The sequence below is a fragment of the Lithobates pipiens genome, unplaced genomic scaffold (assembly GCF_037356315.1).
Source record: "Lithobates pipiens isolate NorthernLeopardFrog02 unplaced genomic scaffold, aLitPip1_a1.2 Scaffold_16, whole genome shotgun sequence".
NCBI lineage: Eukaryota > Metazoa > Chordata > Amphibia > Anura > Ranidae > Lithobates > Lithobates pipiens.
Genome location: NW_027507748.1, coordinates 574,185,111 through 574,212,436, shown reverse-complemented (window position 1 = coordinate 574,212,436; position 27,326 = coordinate 574,185,111). Strand labels below are relative to the sequence as shown.

General features: G+C 44.0%; 1 protein-coding gene across 3 annotated transcripts in view; it reads right to left on the bottom strand.

Moving 5' to 3' along the window:
- VDR (vitamin D receptor) overlaps positions 1–27,326 on the bottom strand; it is a 242,269-nt gene that overhangs the window by 11,898 nt on the left and 203,045 nt on the right. For all 3 annotated transcript variants that reach the window (XM_077483753.1, XM_077483751.1, XM_077483752.1), the window contains exons 5-8: positions 21,979–22,078; positions 14,738–14,903; positions 10,954–11,105; positions 2,200–2,316 (exon numbers count right to left, since the gene is read on the bottom strand). In XM_077483753.1, the coding sequence (XP_077339879.1) occupies positions 2,200–2,316; positions 10,954–11,105; positions 14,738–14,903; positions 21,979–22,078 (535 nt within the window). The remainder of the gene's footprint in view (positions 1–2,199; positions 2,317–10,953; positions 11,106–14,737; positions 14,904–21,978; positions 22,079–27,326) is intronic.

Here is a 27,326-nt window from a genome sequence, read left to right as displayed (position 1 = left end):
AGCAGTCAGCAAAACTTTGGGGCCAAAACAAACATCTGAAGACACAGAGGACCAGGTAGATGCCTTGCAAACCTGAAATCCTGATGCCAGAAAGAACAAAAAGCACTGAGTGCCCAAATGAAGCTTTAACAGCGTACACCTGACAATCATCTACTGGAATCAATGGGGAATCGTGGCCGAGAAGGCCACCAAGCCATTCTGTAGGCCATTCGTGAGCATAAAAAGGGGAGCTAACCACTGGCAGAAGGCCGCAGTGGACAGGTACACCTGAACCACAGCCAAGGAGTGCAGCACAACTGGATTTCCTATAGCAGAGAGGGGGTTTTATACCAGAAAGGGACATCCCGTGGGCAGTGCTGTGTTTTTCCCCCCCTGCTTAGAGTCCTACTCCTGTAGGTGGCCATATAACCCTGTGGTCAAGATTCAGAAGAGCTTTGTCAATGAACAGTCAAGCAGGCATTTGATTTGTTCACATTAGAACTCCTTCAACCCCCTCGCCCCCCCCCCCCCCCATATAAGCCAATCAGAATGCCAAATCAGGTTGAAGCAGATTGATACCACTTTAACCACTTGCCGATCAGCTGCCACAGTTATACTGCAGGAGGTTGGCTAGGCTATGCAAATCGCCGTAGGTGTACAATCGGGCTAGTACATGACGATCTGTGGGCGCGCTTCCATTGGCCAGTGGGTCTGGCATACTCTATGCCCGCTGAACACCTGTGATAGTTCCCCGCAGTGACAGAACGGGGATCTGCCTGTGTAAACAAGGCAAATCTCCGTTATGACAGGGGAGATCACACAGATCCTGTCTTTCTGCTATGCAGGAAGACAGATCTGTGTGTTGTCCCAGTGAGTCCTTCCCCCATATAGTTAGAACACACAGTGAGGGAACACAGTTAACCCCTTGATCACCCCTGATGTTAACCCCTTCGCTGCCAGTGTCATTAGTACAATAACAGTACATATTTTTAGCACTGATTACTGTAGTAATGTCACTGGTTCCCAAAGAAGTGTCAAAAATGGCTGTTAGGTGTCCGATCAGTCTGCCGCAGTCCCGCTGGCAAAATAAAAAATCACTAATTGCCGCCATTACTAGTAAAAAAATAAAAAATAACTAAAAGTAACTTTTGCGTAAACCAATATACACTTATTGGGATTTTTGGCCTAAATTGATGAAGACATCTGTGTTTTTAATTTTTTTTTTTTTTGGGGGGGAAATGTTCTATAGCAGAAAGTTTTTTTTTCAAAATTGTTGCTCTTTTGTTGTTTATAGTGTAAAAAATAAAAACCGCAGAGCTGATCAAATACCACCAAAAGAAAGCTCTATTTGTAGGAAAAAAGGATACCAATTTTGTTTGGGTACAGTGTCATGCGACTGTGCAATTGTCAGTTAAAGCGACGCAATGCAAAAAATGGCCTGGCCATTAAGGGGGTTTAAATCCTTCCGGGCCTGAAGTGTTTAAAAGAAGGTCAACTGCAGGTCAGAAAAAACTGTCAATGAACTGATTAAAAAATGCACCGGAAAGTACAGTGCATTGCCCAAAGCCATAAATGACACAAAGAAAAACTCGTTGATACAGTCCCTAAATAACTGTTGTGCAAAAATAACACTATTAAAAAAATAGTTTCATATATACATTCTAATGGATGGCAAGTGGAGGCAGATTTAGACTACAGCTATTCCACTTGGCTTTTAGTCTAATACAAAATATACAACCTCCGATTCTTAAAAATGGATCTGAGAAACACAAATATAAGTATAATTCACTGTGTTAACATGAAACCAGTGGTTGCAAGCGGAGATCAGCAGTACATGTTAGGCATACAGCGAGCATCTTGAAAAGTATCTAGACCTCGTTGCTACCCTCTTGACAGCAGTTGTCCCCATGAGTTTAATTACAGAATGTAAATATCCTTATGAGAATATGCTTGTTCTCTTTAAAATATTTAATTGTGAAGGTGCCATTTCATTTTATGGTACCAATATACACTTAGGTCATTTTTAGTAACTAAGTTAGAAAGCAGTCAGCAGCTCAGTAACAGGTAGGCAGCTGCCCATCCAATCTTTTCTTCCTTCCCAGAAATCTTACATGTGTGGTTTACAGATAAAAATTGTGCCAAATATGTTATTAATTCAGCTCAGGCCCAAACATACGAGTATTTACAACTGATATTTCAATAGTCTCTACATTGACTGACCTGGTGAAAGAATACAAATGGCCATCAAGAGGACATGTTCTTCTTCATGCAGGTCCAATTTCTTCAGCCCCACTTGGAATTTTACCAGAGGCTCCAGGAGCTCCATGTTATGACCAGCTGCAAATAACAAAAACTTCCATAAATTACAGAGCTGCAATAATGGTGTATCACCCACCTTACTATTTTTCCTCAAGAGTGTGATGGTTTTTAGAAAACCAAGTAAATGATTTACTGATGCTCATTGTGCTTTTAGTTTGAGATTTAAAGGGGTTGTAAAGCTTTGAGTTTTTTCACCTTAATGCATCCTATGCATTAAGGTGAAAAAACACCTTGCACTCTACGACCCCCCCCCCCCGAGCTCCCGTTTTACTTATCTGAGCCCCAAATCTCCATGGGTGCGATCCCGCATTGCTTTTCCCCAACTTCTGTGGGCTGATTGATAGCAGCACAGCTATTGGCTCCCACTGCTGTCAATCAAATCAATGACGCGGCGTGCCAGAGTCGAGTGATACAGTCTGCGGCTATGGCCTGCATCACACGGGGGTGCGCCCGCAAGCTAACCCCCTTGGGAGAGCACTTTCCAGAGGGGGCTTAGCTCTTGCGAGGAGGAGTCGAGACAGCCGCCGAGGGACTCCAGAAGATGAAGATCGGGGCCACTCTGTGCAAAACGAACATGTTTGTTATTTAAAAAAAAAAAAAAACACCTATACAACCCCTTTAATATAATTTTAGATCTCTGTTTGTCAATGTTTTTCTTGTTGGCTCTCCCATCTGGCATAGTTCTTACAAAACAATAAGAGGCATTCTATAAAATATACAGTAAAATGGAGACAAAGATTTTGAAGACATCTGTGCCTGCTTACAGATGAGTAAAATAATGTCTCAACATGCACACATTAATCTGGCCTTAAAATATAGGCTGGCAATTCAAAGTTGAAAGAAGGGGGTATTTAAAGAGGAACTGCAGTATTTTGTTTATACTGTGATTCTGTACTTGCCAAATAGGCTGAAGAAATCTCCCTCCACTAAGTTTGGCTGCGTCCATTTTAACTGTGGACAGCTGAAGCTGCTGACTGTTCACTTCCTAGATTTACACAGACACACCTCCAGCTCTGCAGCTCTCATTGGCCCTCTTAGGACTCATCCCCCCTCTCTTCCTGGCAAACTCACTTTAGAGTGAGAGAGAGCTGTGCATGATATCATACGCCTAGGCTTTTTACCAGAAAAGAAAAAGGAAGTTGTCTGTATAAGGTACAGTGCCTTGCAAAAGTATTCACCCCCCTTGGCTTTTTACCCATTTTTTTTACATTACAGCCTTTAGTTCAATGTGTTTTAATCTGAATTATATGTGATGGACCAGAACACAATAGTCTAAGTTGGTGAAGTAAAATTAGAAAAATATATACATAAAGCAATTTTTCAGAAATAAAAAAATGATAATTGGCATGTGCGTATGTATTCACCCCCTTTGTTATGATGCACATAATTAGTGGAATGATGCCCACCTGTGTGCAATCTAGGTGTCACATGATCTGTCATTACATCTACACACTTTTTTGAAAGGCCCCAGAGGCTGCAACACTGAGGCACCACTAACCAATCACTGCCATGAAGATCAAGAAACTCTCCAAACAAGTAAGGGATAATGTCGTTGACAAATACGAGTCAGGGTTAGGTTATAAAAAAAAAAATATCCAAATCTTTGAAGATCCCTAGGAGCACCAGCAAATCTATCACAACCAAATGGAAAGAACATGGCGCAAAAGCAAACCTGGCAAGAGACAGCCACACACCAAAACTCACGGACCGGGCAATGAGGGCATTAATCAAAGAAGCAGTACAGAGACCCAAGGTAACCCTGGAGGAGCTGCAGAGTTCCACAGCAGAGACTGGAGTATCTGTACATAGGACGACAATAAGCCGTACGCTCCATAGAGTTGGGCTTTATGGCAGAGTGGCCAGAAGAAAGCCATTACTTTCAGCAAAAAACAAAATGGCATGTTTTGAGTTTGAGAAAGGGCATGTGGAAGCCATCAAAGAAAACGCTATGTCTGGCGCAAACCCAACACATCACCCAAAGAACACCATTCCCACAGTGAAACATGGTGGTGGCAGCATCATGCTGTGGGGATGTTTTTCAGCAGTCAGGACTGGGAAACTGGTCAGATTTGAGGGAAAGATGGATGGTGCTAAATACAGGGATATTCTTGATCAAAACCTGTACCACTCTGTGATTTGAGTCTAGGATGGAAGTTCACTTTCCAGTAGGACAATGACCCCAAACACATGGCTAAAGCAACACTTGAGTGGTTTAATGCCATGTCCGGACTTTGACAGCAAAAGTCTAACAGAACGAATCCGGCGGACAATTTGATCGTGTGTGGGCTTCATCGGACCTTTGCTGTTGAAAAATCAGACGGACTTTAGATTTAGAACACGTTTCAAATTTTTCTGACGGACTCGAGTCTGGCTGAAAAATCTGTTCATCTGTATGCTAGTCCGACAGACGAAAACCGACGCTAAGACAGCTATTGGCCACTGGCTATGAACTTCCCTATTTTAGTCCGGCCGTACGTCATCACTGTGAAATCCATCGATCTTTGGTGTGATTGTGTGTGGCCAAGTTCATTTGTTCAGAAAGTCAGTCGGAACTCCGTTGGGAAGACCGCCGGTCCTAGTCTGCCAAAAAGTCCAGTCATGTGTATGCGGCATAAGGGGAAACATGTAAATGTGTTGGAATGGCCTAGTCAAAACCCAGACCTCAATCCAATAGAAAATCTGTGGTCAGATTTAAAGATTGCTGTTCACAAGCGCAAACCATCCAACTTGAAGGAGCTGGAGCAGTTTTGCAAGGACGATAAAAACCTAGCTGGGTCAAAATCAAGATTATTTTTTTTTTATATGGCCAATAAAGGGAGTACAGCCTTTGGCCTGTGACCTGGTTTTATATAGCATGGCTACGTTCACACAAGCGGCCAGAGGTGGATAGTTTGCCTGTTCAGAGGTGATCATCACTCTTCTGGATGCAGTAGCACTGTGGTAATATAAAACTTGTGGATTAGCTGCGGACAAAACTCTGTAGTAATGCTTGCCCTGGGCACATGCTTTTCCCCTCATGTAGCCTGCTTGTTCCCCTCATGTAGCTTGCCAGTGTCTGAATGCAGCCTCACCAAAGTCCAGATCAGAGCGCCGATCTCTGTGTGTCACGGAGCTGTGAATTGAATTGCCCGGGCGGCTGCAGTAACAATGTCCCGCCTCCTGTAATCATGTCACGCTGATTCAATATCCCGCCATTGGATCAGTGTGCCGTCTGCCACAGGAGGTGGGACATTGTTACTGCAGCCGCCTGGGCAATTTAATTCACAGCTCCATGATATGCAGAGATCGGCGCTCTATGGGGAGGGAGGAGAGGAGGAAAGGAGGAGGGAGGACTGAGGACTGGGGCGAGACAGGAAAACACCCCCATAATGGGTGGCCCCATTATCGGCAAGATTTTCCTTTCAGCAATGTGCCAAAAACACAATTTTCGGCCAATATGTTTCGGCGGGCGAGATTTTGGTGCATCCCTACTTTAAAGCGGAGTTCCACTGTTTTGTACGTTTATTAAAAGTAAGCAGCTACAAAAAGTGTAGCTGCTGACTTTCAATAAACAGTCTCCTGTCCCATGATCCAGCAATGTGGCTGTCCGAAGCCTCGCTCCTCTCCTCCTCCTCTCCGCGGCATTGTCATTACTACTGTGGCACTTAGCTGTGATAGCTTGCGGCTAATGTGCGAGTCACGCTACGCTATCCTAGTGGCCAGGCAATCTTTTGGGACCTGTGATGTGTTCCAGAAGATTGCAAAGAGGGAGGGGGCGCCTAGTGGGAGAGGAGGAGTCACCAAGGCAGGCAAGTGATGGAAGGAGGAAGTGGGACAGGAAGTACCTGTCAAAACCAGGTACCAATTCCCCCCCCCCCCCCAAAAAAAAAACTGTATGCCAAATGTTGCATGTAAGGGAGCAAGGAGTGCTTAAAGCGGAAGTTACACTTTAAAGACTGAATTGATGAATAACTTGTGATACCTTGTGGTCTGTGAAGTTCAGAGGGCAAAACAATCACTGGTTAATACAATTTTCCAAAAGTTGCTACATGTGAGTTCACCACAAACCCTTTTATTTTACTCTGTGCACTCCTACGTTACAAAAAGATTTCAGACAATTATCCACCAACCAAACCAAGAGGTTTACACAGATTTTAGTGATAAAAAAATGTTGATCCTGTAGGAAATTTTGGAAACTAATGACCTTCTGTCTTCTCCCATCTCTCATCCGTTACCTTGTCCACAGCTATCTCTGTGGACTACAAAAGCACCTTCCCCACATCTTATGGCGATGAGCGGTGGGGGTGGTGTTCTGTAGTCCTGTCAATGGTTGTCAAGGCTGCTATAGATACAGTACAGTGAGTGAGCTTTTCTGGCAGAGAGATAATGTGTGTCACTAGCAGGATCACAAGGTGAAAATTAGAAAAGGAAAACAAATGCAGCCACAACATCTGACTGGCAAGCTGAAATATATTACATTTCTGTTCTTGGGTTTAGATATACTTTGAGGTAAAATCTTCAGTGGTATTTATTGTAATATATATTTTTTGCTAACAATTTCTGACTACAATGATTGTTTTTATTATGTGTTAATTATGGTGATTGTACATCAAATATCTCACGGGGGTAATACTTTGCAGGCTCATTGGGCAAAAAATAATAAATGCACCTTTTTTTATGCCAAATTTTGTGCATTTATAATTTTTTCTCAAAGGTAAGCTTTGCCTTAAATGTTAATATATACAGAATTGGAAATGTGTGTGGGCACAGAATTACGAGTTATATTGCACAGTACAACTCAACAAGACATCAAGTCATTATTGACAATCTAGTTGACCACTTGGCATACAGTATATGCATTAAATGAGTCACTGAACAAATAATGCTTAGAGTACTAGGTGGCTGCCCAACATATGTTTGCAGCCCTTATCCGTAGACTGTGTGTTCTGCATATCTTCTGGACAAACAATTATCTGCAATAGAATAAATTACCTGGCTAATAAGTGTCTGGTCAGCACCATTAGACTATTGCAGTGTCTACAAAAGCAATCCTCATAACAGAGGCAACAATTTCAAGTTATCCAAGTAAGAGCTCTTAAAGGGCACCTGCCATTTACATACACAGCACAATGAAAGTATAACTGTGTCATAATAATAAACTATCACATAACCTCATTTTAACACTGCTCCTCATTGGTCATCCAGATAGGTCTTGATTAAAAAAAAAAATGACCCATGGTTTTGATAGTTATACCTTACCACCCCCCCAAAATAAAAAAATGATAAATCACAGCTTACTTGTACGTAAAGTGGTTGTAAAATCAGAAGTTTTTTATCTATATGCATTCTTTGCATGACGATAAAAATCCTTCTGTGTGCAGCAGCCCCCCTTAGCCCCTCTAATACTTACCTGAGCCCGCCTCTATCCAGCGATGCTGTAGGATTGTTTCGGCTGCCCGGGACTTCCCTCCTCTTTGGCTGAAACAGCAAAGCAGCGCCATTGGTTCCTTCTGCTGTCAAAGTCAATCGGCCAATGAGGAGAGAAAGGGGGTGGGGCCGGGCCACAGCTCCATGTCTGAATGGATACAGGAAGCTTCAGCTTGGCACGGGTGCCCCCATAGCAACCTGCTTACTGTGGGGGAACTTGTCAGGAGGGAGGGGCCAGGAGAGTCGACAAGAGACCTGAGAAGAGGAGGATCGGGGCTTCCCTTTGAAAATCCACTGCACAGAGCAGGTAAATAGAACATGTTTAAAAAAATTTACGTAACCACTTCCCACCCGGCCTATAACAGAATGATGGCCGGGAAGTGGTTCTGTTATCCTGACTGGGCATCCAGAAGGTTAACATGCTGGCTCGCGCCCGCGTGAGCGTGCAGTGCCCGTGGGGGCGTGCAGTGCAGCGATCGCGAGTGCGGCATGTCAGTCTGACACGCCGCATCTCCGATCGTGATAAGAAGCATTCTTATCAGAGGCTTCTTACTATGTGATCAGCTGTGACCAATCATCAGCTGATCATCACGTCAACCAGGAAGTGCCGGTAAACGGTATTCCTCGGTTCGCGCTGACAGGGAGAGCCGACCTGTGGCTCTCCCTGTCAGAGGGAGGTCTGCCCTGATAATATAACATATTTTTTTCAAAAATGTCGGCTTTTTTAGTTTGTTTAGCAAAAAATAAAAACTGCAGAGGTGATCAAATACCACTAAAAGAAAGCTCTATTTGTGGGAAGAAAATTATAAAAATTTAGTTTGGGTACAGTGTTGTATGACCGCACAATTGTCATTCAAAATGCGAGAGCACTGAAAGCTCAACATTGTCCTGGGCAGGAAGGGGCGAAAGTGCCTGGTATTGAAGTGGTTAAAAAAACAAACAAATAAGACTTTACAATCACTTTAAATATGATACTGTTTAAGACTATTTCCACCTGGTGATCCTATCTGTCCTAGGGTAACCAAGCTCACTCACCCTAATGTATCTATGGGTGGAGCAGCATTGTTACCCTAGGACACAGGCTATAGAACCTCTTCCCCTCTCCTCTTCTACATAACATCGGTGGGAGGTACTCTATACTGTAATCAAATAAATAAATATATGGCATTAAGGCCCCATTCACACCTGAGCGTTTTGTAGCTTGAAGCCTGAAGCTACAAAACGCTGGAGGGGAAAAAAATCTTTTATTCTCAATGGAGATGGTTCACATCTCCACCCCAAGTCACCTGAAGCCGAACGCCTGAAGCGTTTCTCTTCTTTTTACAGTGGTAAAAAACGCCACACTACACAGGTTTTTAAAGTAATTTATTAGGCAGCTCCGAGGGTCTTCTTCCGACTTCGGTGTACTCTTCTCCTGCTCTCCGGTGCCTTCTCCCACTCTCCGGTGCCTTCTGCCGGGCTTCTCCGCTATCTTCTTCCAGCTCTTTTACTTGCTTTGGCCCGGTCTTCTCCGTCGTCTTCTTCTTCTGGCTTCTCTATTCCCATGTAGACACGACGCTCTCTCCCGCTGTAATTCTGTGTGCACAACAATTTATATGAGCATGGGGCGTGGTCACCGGGTGATGTCACCCGTGACCCCGCCTCCTTATAACGCCACAGGCATTGGCATGATGGGACTCCAGTGTCATACGGGCTGGGTCACAGGGTGACATCACCTGGTGACCATGCCCCATGCCTATATAATGCACACCTCGCACAATGCATTACAACGGGAGAGAGCGTTGTGTCAACATCGGAAGAGAGAAGAAGACCATGACAACGATGACGGAGAAGACCGGCCAACGCTAGTAAAAGAGCTGGAAGAAGATAGAGGAGGAGCCCAGCAGAAGGCACCGGAGAGTGGGAGAAGAATCGGAGAGCGGGGGTAGAGAGCAGAGAAGTTGGAAGAGACCCCCAAAGTTGGAAGAAGACCCCCGGAGCTGCCTAATAAATTACTTTAAAAACCTGTGTAGTGTGTTTTTTTTATTGACACTTTTTTCTCCCCAGGTGAATGGGTAAGGGTACGATGCAGACCCCGACAACCAACGGCCAGGGTTGGCGGAAAGAGGCCCTTGTCCTCATCAACATGGGGGCATGGTGCTTTAGAGTGGGGGGGCAGGGCCCCCCTGCCTCAAAGCATCCACCCCCCATGTTGAGGGCATGCGGCCTGGTACGGCTCAGGAGGGGACATGCTCGCTCATCCCCACCCCCTTTCCTGCCCGGCCAGGAGGCTGGTGCTCGGATAAGGGTCTGGTATGGATTTTGGGGGGGGGGCCCACGCCAATTTTTTGGCATGGGGGTTCCCCTTAAAATCCATACCATACAGAAGGGCCCAGTATGCTCATGAAGGGGGGACCATGCTGTTTTTTTCTTTATAAAAAAAAAAAATTGGCATGGCGTTCCCCTTTATGCACAAGCCGACAAACTTCGGTTAACACGGAATCCGACTTTGATCCGACTTCAAAGTAGTTCCTGCACTACTTTTTTTCTGAAGTCAGCATGACTTAAGTCGTGCCAATATGAATGGTAGTCATTCAAAATCATGGAGAATGACTTGCATTGCGATTTTGCAGTCCAAAATCATGGGACAAGTCGTATAAGTGTGAAATGGGGCTTAAGGTAACACTAAAATCTGTTTAACAAAAAAATATATATATTCAAGTATGTACTCAACTTGAAAAGTACAGTACCTTCTATTGCTGAGTCAAAATCTCTAGATTCCATTTTTTTTGCTATAGTCCAACCTGCTTGCTTGTTCTCAAGATTGACTAGAGAGTATAGACTATGGTGCTCATGATCACAACTAACCTGCATTACTTGTTCCAAACAAACAGAAGTGAGAGGAAAGAAGAACAGAAGGAGAGGTTCAGGAGCTCATGAAGAATGGTAAAAAGGTGTTAGAAAAACACAGCAAGGAACATTTTCATGAAAAATTGATTACAGGGCCATTAAGTAAGGCATGTGCATGGATTCTTATGGAGAAAAAGGATATTATTTTGTGTCACATTAATTTAAAGATCCAGCTTTGTGAATGATGGAGATTGATGAAGGTACAGCAAGGATATATAAAAAAAGCTTTAGCAGTAAATATGTTGTAGAACCTACTCCACCACCCTCCACAAAAAAAAAAAGTGAACAGCTATGGATGAGATAACTCATCAAAAGAATGGCAATGCAGGATGGGAAATGCGCTTTACAAACTGATTTTACCTTGTGTCACATCATCAACTTTGTACTTAAAGTCTTCACTGCCACATGACCAGGACATGTCATCCAGGGAAAATGATTGGTTGGATCGCAGCATTATAACTTCGATAACAGAGGATTTTAACAAGGCAATCTGGTCCTCTGCAGCAAGGTCACTACATTTCAAAATAAAACACATTACTGCTATTACATTTGCTTTGGTCAATGGACATCAGTTAAGTGTTCACAGACATTAGGTGGTTGATACTTGTTCCTGCCAAATGCAAATGATCTAGGAACCTTCAGGATGTCATCCCACAAACCTTAACCAACATCTCCAATGCCACGTACACACGATCGGAAATCTCGTCGGAAAAAGCTCTGATGGTTTTCCCGATGGAATTCCGACGGAATTTGGCTCAAGCTGTGTTGCCTACACACGGACACATCAAATTCCGATCATTTATAACGTGGTGATGTACAACACGTATGACGTGACTAGAAAAAGGAAGTTCAATAGCCAGTAGCCAATAGCTTCTGTCTCGTAGTTGAATCTGAGCATGTGTGATTTTTGGCGTATCGGAATTGCATACACACGATCGGAATTACAGATAGAAAGTTTTTCCATCAGGAAAATTGAGAACATGCTATAAATTTTTGGCTGGATGAAATTCGGACAGCTAAATTCTGATGGAGCATACACACGGTCGCATTTTCCGATGAAAAGCTCTCATCTGTCTTTTTCTGGCTGGAATTCCGATCGTGTGTACGCGGCATTAGCCCCTGTACACACGGTCGGAGATTTTGACAACCAAATCCGTCGGATTTTGTCCGTCGGAACTTGTCCGAAACTGTTGCATACACACGGTCAGACAAAGTTGTCGAAAAATCCGATCTTTTCAGAAGACTACATTCAGGCTAGAAGCCAATAGCTTTGATGTAGGAATTTGATCTGAGCATGCGTGGCACTTTGTCCGATCAAAATTCTCTACACATGATCGGAGTATGTCCTATCGGACCAGTTTGTCGTAAAATATTTCCAACAAGTTGGAAAATTGGGTCCGACGGAATCAGTCCGATGCATACCACACACAGTCGGATTATGCGACAACACGGTCCAATAGGACACATTTCGACGGATTCTTCGACCGTGTGTACATGGGCTTAGACTTAAGCTGGAAGCAATTTTTCTGAACATTTATGCTGCTGGTTAAGATATGTCAATAAGTGCAAAAACACATTTAATATGTGGCTGTAATCTCTCTTCTTCAGCTTCTGTCGCACTTTTTATCAGGGAACTCCACAAATTGACCCTACAGATTCAGACATACCACACTGCAATTACAACTAGAATCTGATACCATTACCATTAATCTGATACCATTACTAAAAGAAGGGCTTATTTCTATTCATGAAATTGCTGATGCATAAGGGTCAGTGATTACTAAAGCCGGCCAGAGAGGGATAACATTTCAAAGAAAATTCTTAGAACATTCATTTGTCATTTGAAAGATTAAGTTTGTGTTTAACATTTGATTTTGGAATTAATGGACTTTATCGAACAAAAACCAGATACGCGGTTAGAAATTTGTTCTCGCTTAAATAGTTTACCAAGTTTTCAATAAGCCCTGGTTCTCACCGGCGTGGCTTTGTAATCGCATTCCCACAGCATGATTCCAAAGCTGCAGATCAGTGCGATTTGGATGTGCAATTTCATGGCGGCTTGTGGCTTAATGTAACAGTCAAGGCAAGTCACCATGCAGAAAAGTAGCGCAGGAACCTTTTTCAAGGCCGCTGTTACTTGAGTGGCATTTGAACAGTTCCATTGCCACAAATAGGGAGTGACCTGTCATGCGATTTTGAACTGTCAAATCGTATGACAAGTTGCACTGGTGTGAACCAGAGCTAAAGGGTATTTGCAACATCAAAAGGTTAACAAGGAATGTTCCAACATGAAAAAATATAACGAGCCTTAAATAATTTCAACAACAGGATTGATTTACTGACACTTAATGTGAAATTTAAGTGGATGTAAACCCAATGCATGAAATTTGAGATGGGGCACATATACAGTTGTGCTCATAAGTTTACATACCCTGGCAGAATTCGCTCATGGTTAGTGTTTGGCTCAAGCCATTTATTAGTAATCAACTGTGTTTACTCTTTTTAAATCATAATGGCAACAGAAACTACCCAAATGACCCTGATCAAAAGTTTACATTCCCTGGTGATTTTGGACTGATAATATGCACACAAGTTGACACAAAGGGGTTTGAATGGCTATTAAAGGAAACCACCCTCACTTGAAATTAGTGTGTGTGTATAAGAGGTCAGTGTGTTTCTGGACTTAGGAGCACAACCATATCTGTAGTGTTTTGCTATCGCTCTTTAAAGCCCCGTGTCTCATAGCTTTCTCCTGCTCCATTTGTCAAAAGCCTGAGAATGTTTGACAAGCTCTCTGAGGCCTGGAGATAGAAGTGTGTGTCGGAGGAGGTTGCTATAAATAGGTTAGCAGCCAGCTAAACTATACAAAGACAACCCCTGCATATGGGGGGCGGGGGGTGCCTTTCCCCCAAGCAGCTTTCTCTTTCACAGTGCCTAGCAATGATCTCCTCCTACAGGGGAATCAGGAAGTGAAAATGCTAATAACAGAACATGCACTTTCTAAACAATATATCCAGATGAAGACAGAAGATATACATGTAAAACTCATGTAGGGAGATTTGTTTCATCCCTGTGCATCATCTGAGGCTGTACACTTCACTGGGTATATGGGGGGTTTACATCCGCTTTAAGGCTAGAACTGAGATAAAACTGCTCCCACTCCCTTTCTAACACCTGTACTAGCTACCTTGTAGAAGGAAGATGCTTATATTTTCAGGGCGCTCCATCCCAGTCATGTAATCAACTCCCAGTGGCTATCTTTAGTGGACAGAAGGGACAGCCAAAAAACACCCCACAGTATGCCTATAGGTGATGCCACCACCCAATCATTCCAATCATTGTTGATGCTCTCTCCTCTCCCCTGAAGCAGACTGCTGGGAAAATCACATGATCAGACTGGAGTGCCCTAAGAATAGGTAAGGATCCTCTATAGGGTAGTTAGTATAGGTGTTAGAAAGGGTGTGAGAGCAATTTTAAAGGATAAGTTTACCTGTACAAAAAAAAATGCAAATTTTTTTGCATGAAAAAAAATTATGCATTTATTATTATTTTTTTTTAATGGACCTTTAAAGCATTGCACGATCCTGCAGACTGTCTGTGTATCTGTCTGGCCTTACCTCCGATATGGCCAAGCAGTCACACCGAGTCAGGAACTACAAGCCGACAGCCGCAAAGGCTTTTGTAGTTTTACCATTCACAGAAGACTGGATTGTTTGCAGATTGTGACAGTGCATGGGCGGTGGGGGAAAAGATTCCCGCTAGCTGTCAGAATGGCAGATTGGGGGAGCGGGGGCCGGTGCATCTTACACCCTGAATATGGGTGTAACATGTAACCTGTTACCAAAGCTGAAGTTATCCTTTAAGCTTTGTTAGTTCTAGCCATGAAATCTGCTTTAAATGAAATCCCAGCCTTGTACCCTCCAATTCTTCCTCCAACGGCTCCTGGGTCACAGGGGAAGGTCACATACTGTGCCTTCTACAACAGAAAATACATGAGTGTTCACCATTCTCTCTTTCACTTTCTGGGCTATCCTTAGTTTCCCACACAAATGCCACATAGCGTTTTAATACACTGCAGTTATTAACATTTGCTAAATGCTTAGATATGAAGATGACCACTGATTTAATTATTTGTTGCTCTTACCGGAATCCAGGTATCATTTTGGCAAACCCAATGACTTTCTGTATGCTGTAGCTGACCAGATCTGCAAGATGTGGGAGCATTGTCAGGTCACCGGGACCCCCAGGGGAACTATCACTGTTGTAGTTGCCAAATAAGGAGCTTGAAAAAAAGCCATACTCTGATGGTTCTGTAAAGAAATAATATACATATGATAAAAACTGGAATATCAGTAATCCTGTTAAAATGAGGGTTATGCCATATAGAAAAGCTGCAAACAGGAGTTGTGCAAACAATCACTGACCAAGGTTTGGAAAGACAGTTTGCAGCATTGTGCTGGTAGTAAAGCACCCCTAAAGGGGGGGGGGGGGGTAACAAAATAATGCAAGGTGCAGGAACCAGTCAGGCCAATCTAGCAGTTATAAAACAGGGGCCTTGAAACATGAAATATGAACAAAGCATATCCCTCTACAGTGTGTATTTGTCTCATATAAGAGCACTTAGTGTTATTTATCTCTACTGCTTCATGCCTCTGCTATAAGCATGAGTCGCTTGTCACAAATTTTCCTCACACCAAGAGAAAAAAAAGATGACAGGAGAGGGACTTCCAGCACACATCCTGTAATTGACAGCCTCAGCTCTGTTCCTGTGTGCATGGGGGTGTGCCCCTTCCCTCCAATCAGCTCTCGCTGGGTATATGTAAAGGTTTAGGCCTCATGCACACGAGACGCAGTTAAACGCGCGTTCAGATGCAGTTGGACAGTTTTTTCAACTGCCCCTGAACTCATTCAATGTTATCCTATATGTCCATGCACACAGTCTCGTTTTTTTTCCGTTTTTATGCAGTTGCGTTTAATCTCGTTTTTCCAGAAGCAAATAAATGCGTTCAGAAGCAAAAATTTCCACGTTTCAGACGCAAAACGCGGGTAAACGCGGCACCCGCGTTTAGCCGCGTTTATATGCGTTTTTAAAGGTGACCTTTTTTTTACATTAAAAATCTCAAAAATGATTGCAAATGATGAAAAACCATTAGAAAAATATTTTAAACAATTGCAATTGCAAGTGGACAATCCACAACTTGTGGCAAGTGACATGGCAGGTGGCAAGTGATGTGGCAAGTGGACAATCCACAACTTGTGACAGGTGACGTGGCAAGTGATGTGGCAGGTGATGTGGCAAGTCACATGGCAAGTGGAAATCCACAACTTGTGGCATGTGATGTGGCTGGAGACGTGGCAAGTGGACAATCCACAACTTGTGGCAGGTGGCATGGCAAGTGATGTGGCAGGTGATGTGACAAGTGGACAATCCACATCTTGTGGCAAGTGACGTGGCAGCTGACGTGGCAAGTGGACAATCCAAAACTTGTGGCAGGTGACGTGGCAAGTGACGTGGCATGTGACGTGGCAAGTGACGTGGAAAGTGACGTGGCAAGTGGACAATCCACAGCTTGTGGCAAGTGACATGGCAGGTGGCAAGTGATGTGGCAAGTGGACAATCCACAACTTGTGACAGGTGACGTGGCAAGTGATGTGGCAGGTGATGTGGCAAGTCACGTGGCAAGTGGAAATCCACAACTTGTGGCAGGTGATGTGGCAAGTGACGTGGCAGGTGATGTGGACAATCCCCAACTTGTGTCAGGTGACGTGGCAAGTGACGTGGCAAGTGGACAATCCACAACTTGTGGCAGGTGACGTGGCAGGTGACGTGGCAAGTGGACAATCCACAACTTGTGGCAGGTGGACAATCCACAACTTGTGGCAGGTGATGTGGCTGGTGACGTGGCAAGTGGACAATCCACAGCTTGTGGCAGGTGGCATGGCAGATGACGTGGAAAGTGGACAATCCACATCTCGTGGCAAGTGACGTGGCAGGTGATGTGGCAAGTGACGTGGCAAGTGGACAATCCACAACTTGTGGCAGGTGACGTGGCAGGTGATGTGGCAAGTGGACAATCCCCAACTTGTGGCAGGTGACGTGGCAAGTGACGTGGCAAGTGGACAATCCACAACTTGTGGCAGGTGACGTGGCAGGTGACGTGGCAGGTGACGTGACAAGTGGACAATCCACAACTTGTGGCAAGTGACGTGGCAGGTGATGTGGCAAGTGACGTGGCAAGTAGACAATCCACAACTTGTGGCAGGTGATGTGGCAAGTGACGTGGCAGGTGATGTGGCAAGTCACGTGGCAAGTGGACAATCCACAACTTGTGGCAGGTGACGTGGCAGTTGGACAATCCACAACTTGTGGCAGGTGATGTGGTAAGTGACGTGGCAGGTGATGTGGCAAGTCACGTGGCAAGTGGACAATCCACAACTTGTGGCAGGTGATGTGGCTGGTGACGTGGCAAGTGGACAATCCACAGCTTGTGGCAGGTGGCATGGCAGATGATGTGGAAAGTGGACAATCCACATCTCGTGGCAAGTGACGTGGCAGGTGATGTGGCAAGTGATGTGGCAAGTGACGTGGCAAGTGGACAATCCACAACTTGTGGCAGGTGATGTGGCAAGTGGACAATCCCCAACTTGTGGCAAGTGACGTGGCAAGTGGACAATCCAAAACTTGTGGCAGGTGACGTGGCAAGTGACGTGGCAGGTGATGTGGCAAGTCACGTGGCAAGTGGACAATCCACAACTTGTGGCAAGTGACGTGGCAAGTGGACAATACAAAACTTGTGGCAGGTGACGTGGCAGGTGATGTGGCAAGTCACGTGGCAAGTGGACAATCCACAACTTGTGGCAGGTGCCGTGGCAAGTGACACGCTAAATACAAGTACACTGCAGCTCTCACAGCTGCTGCTACTCACTCTGGTCTCACAAAATTGCTGAAATAGTTAATAATACTGTTTTTTTGAGCTGGGGAGGGTCTATGATGTTAGCTTAACTAAACGCTTCTAGACGCAAACGCGGTAAAACGCGGTAAAACGCCGCTAAATTGCGGTAAAAATCGCGGCAAAACGCGCGTTTCTAAATGCCGGTTTTAACATGTGTCCAGCAGCATTTGCATCTGCGTCACGTGTGCATGAAGCCTTAAAACCACTTTAAAGGTTAAAAAAAAAAAAAAAAAAAAGCTTTTAGAACAACTTTAAAGTGACTCTGCCACTTCCCTAAAAAGAAAAACTAAATAGAAAGCACCGCCCCTGTAATAAAGCAGAAACAGCCACAGTTCTCAGCACAAGCTTCTTCGCCCAGACTGGATTTTTACAGAATGGAAGGGGGTGTGTTTGCTCAACTCTGTGGCACTGCAGAGAAAACTGCATCTAACTCTGGAACCCATCAAACTGCACAGTCATATTTAGACTCCCTGCACTGCTGAATTAAAGTGAAGTGAAAGTAAGACTAGGAAAAAGAGTAATGATTTTCTTTTTGAATTCACTTATCTGTGAATTCCATATCTTGGAGTGCAGTACAGGACATAGGCAAAGCTTTCATAGACCCTGGGTTTTGGGCTTGTAACCTGAGGTGAATGGACACTGGCAAAGCTTTCATGAACATGTCCAACCGTGGGCGCCACAATTATGACCCTACCTTGCTGTTATAGTGTGACTAAACTGTGCACTTTGAATAGCTATAGAGATGAGATGGCTGCAGATAAACAGGTACTCATGTGGGAGGATTTGTATTATATGAGGCTATAGGAGTTCGGGCCTGTTACAAGCCTGAGAGTGAGTTAGAATCGGATCCAGAGACTGGAGCTAAAATTGGTTCCTGCCCTGATGCAAGGGAAGCATCACCACTCTGAGGTTGTGTTATGCTGACCTTTAGCAGAGTGAATGTTTACCTGAGGTTTAGCTGTGGATTCCTTTCGCCTGGCTTCTTCAATAACTATTGGTGAAGGTATTCTGCTGTGGGGTACTGACAAGGAAGGGTGTGGAATATAGGGTAAGCATGTCTGGAAGGAGTAAGCAGCAACACAGGTGTAGACTGTCCTGTAACGAATCCTCATGGTGAAAGGCTTTTGTTGTTGAATTTTAACGCAAATTTGAAAAGTTTACACTGTAAAGTGAAGGCATTCCAAACAGCCTCAATTTTCACAGTAACTGTCAGAGATAGAGGATGACCCTGTCTTACCTGTCCACAACCCTGGACTATATATAAAGTCCAGGCTTCGACTGTCACGGTAGGACTGCACCCGAAGGGGTCACCGTGTACTGGGTTTCACAGGGATGGACCACAGCTCTGGACCTGTATAGCACCCTGTGGCTGACTACACACATTGCACTAGGTGTCAAGGTGAGGGCCCATGCAGCATCCAGTGCCAAAAGCAAAATTATAGGCTGCCCAGAGAGCATAGGGCAGGGGTACCCAACCTTTTGAAGAGCGAGGGCTACTTAAGCGACTTCGTAACCAGGTGCGGGCCACAATGAGCAGAGTGGGCAGATAACAGCTCCGTGTCCACTCTGTCTATGCAAAGTGGACACAGACACAGGGCCTCTGATCTGATCAAATGGAAGGGGACGGATCCCACTTCTGTTTTTTTAGCAGATCTGATTGGAGGTAGGCAGGTATAAACGGACACAAGTCTGTTTATATCTACCGCTCCAGAGAGGTGAATGGAGGGTCTGATTGGGTCAGACACTGATGGTCTGCGGGCTACCCACACTGTGGGTGCAGCACAGTGCATCTGTGGCTTTCCTGCAGGTTAGCTGTATTTTGACATAGAATTCTATTATATCCTGCAGGTGTGGTGCACTTTCTGAAAGTGCACCAAACCCACAGGTAAAACCAGAAGTCTATGGCTCAGTGCAGGTAAGCCACAGGTGTACTACACTACACCTGCAGATCAGTTTGAAAGCAGCCCAGTAACCACTGCAGAACAGATATGTCCCTATATACACTGTGATTTTAGTAATAAACTTGCTGTCCCAGGCAGAGTGCACTTGGTATCACTCCACCTATGACAGGAGGCGGTGCTATACAGAAAGCATTGGCTTATGCAGCTCTGTTCTGCAGCTGCTTGCTTTCTCTACCGCTGGTTTCATTCACAACACTGATGCTCTGGCATGGCGGGTAGGCAACCTGCAATCTGGGCTTGCCAACCCACCATCCCTGAGAAGGAGGTCGCGGGCCACATGTGGCCCCGGGCCACTGGTTGGGTACCCCTAGCATAGGGTTTGGTTCCCAAGTTTTTCAGTGGTTGCAACGATCTGGAGGCACAGCTTCTATTTATGCTTTTGGAAGGTAGCGAAGAAGATAAATTGAAAAGCTTACGGCTTCATGTACACTAGCAGCTCCTAAACTTGAGTTTAGGAGCTTTTGACATTCTTTTGCCAAAGCATCTAAACTCAACTCCATAAAAGCCTATGATCAGTCAATCAGTGCTAAAAATATGCACTGACACTGTATAAATAACACAGGCAGGGAAGGGGTTAACATCAGGGGTGATCAAAGGGTTAAGTGTATTCCGTAATTGTGCTTTCTTACTGTGGGGGGATCGGCTCACTGCATGGACACTGTGATCCGTGTTTCCAGTTAGCAGAAACACTAGATTACAGTGTCCATGCCTGATAGCACGGCGGTCTGCTTGTTTACATTGGCAGACCGCTGCTCTGTCTCTGTGGGGAGCGATTGCCACTGGGGGGCACGTGCCGCCGGAGCCCCGATTGCACGCTGATTGACCACAGGGAGAGCCAATCAGTGGGCCTGGCGGATCACTGATTGGCGCCCCCTGTGGCCAATCAGCGTGTGATCGTGGCTCCAGCGGCGTGTGCCCCCCAGTGGCTATTGACAAAATCCTGTAGAGGTAGGTGATTTTGCGCAATAGAGCCGTCTTGCCGCAGTATATGTTCGGCAGGCGGTCGGGAACTGGTTAAAGTAAGTCAGTCTGTGTTTGTACAGTGTGAGAAATACACAGGTTGACTGCAAACATCTCAGACACCACAAATAAATGAAACAAAAAAAAAAAAAAAAAAACACTTTTCCTGATAATATACAACGATACTTACAAGTTCATGGAGTTCAACTCTGTAAAATGTTGATGAGCAAATCCCACTGAACTATGCATAAGAATTATTTTCATTGTCTGTATCATTCTAATAAATATTCAATATATGGCAAACAGACAACACACATTTGGAAAATGTATAAAACACAAAAAACAGCCTTATCCCCAGTGTCCTCATGAATTTCATTGAATTTGTTGCATGCCCAATGTTTATTAATGAAAAAAGGAGCAAAACAAAAATCCCCCTCATACCTCTCTCCCTGCACTGAGTGAATAAAGTGAATGCATCCATTTGAAAGCACACCACTAGCTGATCATGAGCAGCATTTTGGAAGCAATTTCCTGTGCACTAAAAGAAAACACGCAAGACTTTCAGTGCTCACATGCCGTAAAGTCACACATTTTCTACAACTGTAAACTTCCAATACTATCTTGAGTGCCAAAAATGAGAGAGAGAGAAAATGAATGACTGTGCTTTAAGAAACAGCTACCACCCAAATGTATTATACACTTATGACACTGGGTTCTGTGAACGTCTGAGGCACGTCAATGGCGATAAGCCACCTTCTCCATTTTCCCACCACACCTCCCAACTCTTTTTAAAAAAGATTGTTTTCTCGCACGAGCAGGCCTCTAATCCAACCAGATCGCATGTAGAGGAAGGCTGGGGTGGAGGAGAGTTGATGGATGGAGAACCACCGTTATGGCAGCGCCACGGCATACCGCCAATTGGCCCATGCTCCTTCTGCCTCCTGGAGAAAAGCTGTCCAGGTGGGGGAGGTTTTAAAAGAAAAAGAAAAACCCTTCCCACGTCTTACCTGGGCTTGGGCTGGAGGATTAGCGCAGTGTCGACTTCCTGGCGGACTCTGCACGTGGACCATGCAAACACGCCTGAGCTCATCCCTACTCGTGACCAACACCTAAGAAACTGGCAAAAAAACTGAGGTACTCCTGGTAAGGGGAGGGGTTATATGGGGAGTTGAACTTCCTGTCTAGGGTGTGCCAGTGTCCATCACCTGAAGGTGCCACATAACCCATACAGTAATTACTGTGGCTTTGTGTCTCGTGATGTACGATAAAGAAAATCAGTTTTGTCAAAATTTTGGAAATTGTTGATTGAGATATTGATTAAAATCTTACTTTTTCAAAAGGGGTGTACTAATTTATGGTAAACACTTTATAAATACATGTATATACATGTACTGTATACACATACATTTCAAAAACTTACATTTAGGGTGACCCTGGTTTTTAGAGTTATTTTTATATTTAATGAAATGACAAAAAAAAAAAAAAGAATGAATTATAATTATAATCTTTACCTGGAGAGGAATTGAAGGGGTCTGAGTCTGAGGAATAATTCTGTGTTTGAACAGATGAGGATCTTGTAATTCTTCTTGTTGGAGTTTCTCTTACTGGAGGCTGCACAAAAAAAAAAAAAATCAAGCTGCAGAATAGATCAAAGATAAAAAAAGATTCAAAGATATTTTGTATAGTACATATAAAAAATAGCTTGATGTAAATATTCTTGTGCATTTATGAAAACATTTTATGTATCGTTTGTAATTATATAGGTACATGAGTGCAGCCATATTTGTCCATTACATAATCAGGGTAATCTTTCGGCTTTGCAGTGGTTGAGCTTTACTGATCCTGCTCACAATACAAATGAGATGGCTGAATCACTGAAAACCTTGACACCCTGTGTGTGTGTTAGGCCTTGTTTACATGAGCGTACGTAAAGCGGAAATTAACCCAAAAGGGGAAGTTACGTTTTTAGGCCTCCGTCCCCCATATTTTTTGGGGAGAGCGGGTACCTGGTTTTGACAGGTACTAGCTTCCACTTGGATCGTATGGAACCTTTGGGTGGAAGTTCACCCCCGCCCCTTTTTTGCCTGCAGCCTTCTGGAACACGTCAAAGGGTTCCAGAAGGCTGCAGGACCGTTCACAAAGAGCAGCATGGCTTTCACAGTGAGGAGCTGGCTGTGAAGCCACAAAGAGTCACAGCTGGCTTTCCAAGTAAAAAATTTGGTATGGTTATCAGTACTGGAGTATCAATGGTAGATCCACTTTATACAAAGTGTTTTCTGGTTTTGCAGTCCAGAGAACTAAAGTAGTATTCTGCACAGAATGGGTAGTAGCATATACAGTATCTCACAAAAGTGAGTACATCCCTCACATTTTTGTAAATATTTTATTATATCTTTTAATGTGACAACACTGAAGAAATTACACTTTGCTACAATGTAAAGTAGTGAGTGTACAGATCGTATAACAGTGTCATTTTGCTGTCCCCTCAAAATAACTCAACAGCCATTAATGTCTAAACTGTTGGCAACAAAAGTGATTACACCCCCAAGTGAAAATGTGTCAATATTTTGTGTGGCCACCATTATTTTCCAGCACTGCCTTAGTCCTCTTGGACATGGAGTTCACCTGAGCTTCACAGGTCTCTTCCACTCCTGCATGCCGACATCACAAAGCTGGTGGATGTTAGAGACCTCGCACTCCTCCACCTTCCATTTGAGGATGCCCCACAGGTGCTCAATAGGGTTTAGGTCTGGAGACATGCTTGGCCAGTCCATCACCTTTACTCTCAGCTTCTTTAGCAAGTCAGTGATTGTCTTAGAGGTGTGTTTGGGGTTGTTAAGTTGGAATACTGCCCCTGTGTCCCAGTCTCCGAAGGGAGGGGGTCATGCTCTGCTTTAGCATGTCACAGTGCATGTTGGCATTCATGGTTCCCTCAATGGACTGTAGCTCCCCAGTGCCAGCAGCACTCATGCAGCCCCAGACCATGACACTCCCACCACTATGCTTGACTGCAGGCAAGACACACTTGTCTTTGTACTCCTCATCAGACCACAGGACATGGTGCCAGTAATCCATGTCCTTAGTCTGCTTGTCTTTAGCAAAACTGTTTGCGGGCTTTCTTGTGCATCTTTAGAAGAGGCTTCCTTCTAGGACAACAGCCATGCAGACCAATTTGATGCAGCGTGCGGCATATCGTCTGAGCACTGACAGGCTGACCCCCCACCCCTTTAACCTCTGCAGCAATGCTGGCAGAACTCATAGGTCTATTTTCCAAAGACAACCTCTGAAAAAGACACTGAACACGTGCACGCAACTTCTTTGGTCGACCATGGCAAGGCCTGTTCTGAGTGGAACCTGTCCTGTTATGGTCTGGGCCACCGTACTGCAGCTCAGTTTAAGGGTCTTGGCAATCTTCTTATAGCCTAGGCCATCTTTATGTAGAGCAACAATTATTTTTTTCAGATCCTCAAAGAGCTCTTTGCCATGTTGAACTACCAGTGACCAGTATGAGAGAGTGAGAGCGATGACACCAAATTTAACACACCTGCTCCGCATTCACACCGGAGACCTTGTAACACTAACAAGTCACATGACACCAGGGAGGGAAAATGGCTAATTGGGCCCAATTTAGACATTTTTACTTAGGGGTGTACTCTTTTATTGCCAGTGGTCTGGACATTAATGGCTGTGTGTTGAGTTATTTTGAGGGGACAGAAAATTTACACTGTTATACAAGCTGTACACTCACTACTTTACATTGTAGAAAAGTGTAATTTCTTCAGTGTTGTCACATGAAAAGATATAATGAAATATTTACAAAAATGTGAGGGGTGTACTCATTTTTGTGAGATACCGTGTTTTGTTTTTTTAGTGATTTTGTGATGATTTCTTCCATACTACAAACAGCCCTCTTACGACACTAATAATGATGTGGTTTATTCTAAAACTGGATAACCTGTAGTACTTGTTTAACAAAGCCATTGCTGGGTGTGGCACATTGTGACAGATTTAAAAAAGAAAAACCTCTTACAGGCTTAAAGGGGTGATAAATCTAGACTAAAAGGTGGATTATATTAAAATATGAATATTTACAGATATCATTCATATCTAGGAAATTTAAATATTTTAAATAATTCTAAATAATTCTTTATTCATGCCTAAAGCCAAGTATCACCTACATTGCTAACTTTCATGAAGTTAAAACATTTCTACTTACATAATTGTTTCATTATGTATGTTGGTGTTAGAAGCATTTTAAGCACAGCAGTCTTATCCTAAAGAAGTGTTTTTTTTTTTAATGCTATAATTGCTTAAAGTGGAAGTAAACCCTTCTATCGTTTTCAGTCAAGGAAGCGGTCATCTTGACCTCTAATAATTCTTCAACTGCCATAATGCTGCACATGTGATCAGTTATGACTCCAGCCATTGGATGGTTTGAAAGTTTGGTTGAGAGCACAACCAATGTGAAAGTTAGCATTTCCAGTATGCCGGGAATGTAAGTGTTTTTTGAAACTGGGTTTACTCCAGCTTTAGGCCCCTTTCACACGGGACAGATCAGTAATGATCCGCCCCGTGATGATCCGCTCGCTCAGCGGGGATCGCTCCGTTGTCCCCGCTGAGCCGGAGGAGGACAGGGCGGTCATGGCACACTGTGCAGGGAATGCCCTGTCAGCTCTCCGTTCTCCTCTATGGGGGATCGGATGAGCACGGACCGTCTGTCCGTGTTCATCTGATCCGTTCTGCAGACGGATAGAAAAATAGGATTTTCCTCCGTCTGCAGAATCGGACAATTGCGGAGGCGGACAATAGAAATATGGACACACGGCCCACATGTGTGAAAGGAGCCTTAATTTTTCAGAGAATATGAATATGATAACACAAAAACATTTCTTTCACTCATGGTTAGTGTTCAGCTGAAGCCATTTATTATCAATCAACTGTGTTTACTCTTTTTAAATCATAATCACAACAGAAACTACCCAAATAACCCTGATCAAAAGTTTACATACCCTGGTGATTTTGGCCTGATGACATGCACACAAGTTGACACAAAGGAGTTTGAATGGCTGTTAAATGTAACCATCCTCACCTATGATCTGTTTGCTTGTAATTAGTGTGTGTGTGTGTGTGTGTGTGTATAAAAGGTCAATGAGTTTCTGGAGTCCTGACAGGCCCTATGACATAGCTTTCATCCAGTGCTGCACTGACGTTTCTGGATTCGGAGTCATGGGGAAAGCAAAAGAATTGTTAAAGGATCTACGTGAAAAGGTAGTTGAACTGTATAAAACAGGAAAGGAATATAAAAAGATATTCAATGAATTGAGAATGTCAATCAGCAGTGTTCAAACTCTAATCAAGAAGTGGAAAATGAGGGGTTCTGTTGAAACCAAACCACGGTCAGGTAGACCAACTAATATTTTAACCACAACTGCCAGGAAAATTGTTTGGGATGCAAAGAAAAACCTACAAATAACTTCAGGTGAAATACAGGACTCTCTGAAAACATGTGTCGTGTCTGTTTCAAGATGCACTAAGGAGGCACTGAAAGAAAGATGGGCTGCATTGTCGAGTCACCAGAAGAAAGCTATTATTATGCAAATGCCACAAAGTATCCAGCTTACAATATGCCAAACAGCACAAAGACAAGCCTCAAATGTTCTGTCACAAAATCATTTGGAGTGATGGGACCAAAATTTAGCTTTTTGGCCACAAACTTAAGCACTACATTTGGAGAGGAGTCAACAAGGCCTACGATGAAAGGTACACCATTCCTACTGTGAAACATGGAGGTGGATCACTGATGATTTGGTGGCAAGATGAATGCAGTATGTTATCAAAAAATACTGGAGGAACATTTGCATTCATCAGCCAGGACTCTGCACATGGGACGTACTTGGACATTCCAACATGACAATGATCCAAAACACAAGGTCAAGTCGATCTGTCATTGGCTACAGCAGAATAAATTGAAGGTTCTGGAGTGGCCATCTCAATCTCCTGACCTCAAGAACATTGAGCCACTCTGGGGAGATCTCAAACGTGTAGTTCATGTAAGACAGCTCAGGAATTTACAGGAACTGGAGGCTTTTTGCTAAGAAGAATGGGCAGCTTTACCATCTGAGAAGATAAAGAGCCTCATCCACAAATAGCACAAAAGACTCCAAGCTGTCATTGATGTTTAAGGGGGCAATACACAGTAATAACTACTGGGGTATGTAAACTTTTGATCAGGGTCATTTAGGTAGTTTCTGTTGTCATTATGATTTAAAAAGAGTAAACACAGTTGAATGATAATGAATAGCTTCAGCCAAACACTAACCATGAAAAATGGCCAAGAAATCATACATTCTGCCAAGGTATGTAAACTTATGATCACAACCGTAGGTAGCTAGTGAATCACAGGAAGAGATGTTCTTGATCAAGATATAGTACTGTTTTATTACAAAAAGTATACTGAATAGTTACTTTTAGACCCCTTTCACACCAGGGCGTTTTGCAGTCGCTATAGCGTTAGAAATAGCGCCTGCAATCCGCCCTAAAGAAGCTGCACCATTGTGTGTAGTGTGAAAGCCCGGAGGGCTTTCACACTACAGCGGTGCGCTGGCAGGACGTCAGAAAAAAGTCCTGCCAGCAGCTTCTTTGGAGCGGTGAAGGAGCGTTGTGTTTACCGCTCCTCCACCACTGCTCCCCATTGAAATCAATGGGGCAGCGCTGTAATACCACCGGCAAAATGCCGCTACTGCGGCGTATTGCCAGCGGTTTTAACCCTTTCGCGGCCGCTAGCGGGGGTAAAAGCGCCCCGCTAGCACCTGAAATGCGCCGCAAATCCACCGGTAAAACGCCGACGCAATGGGCGGTG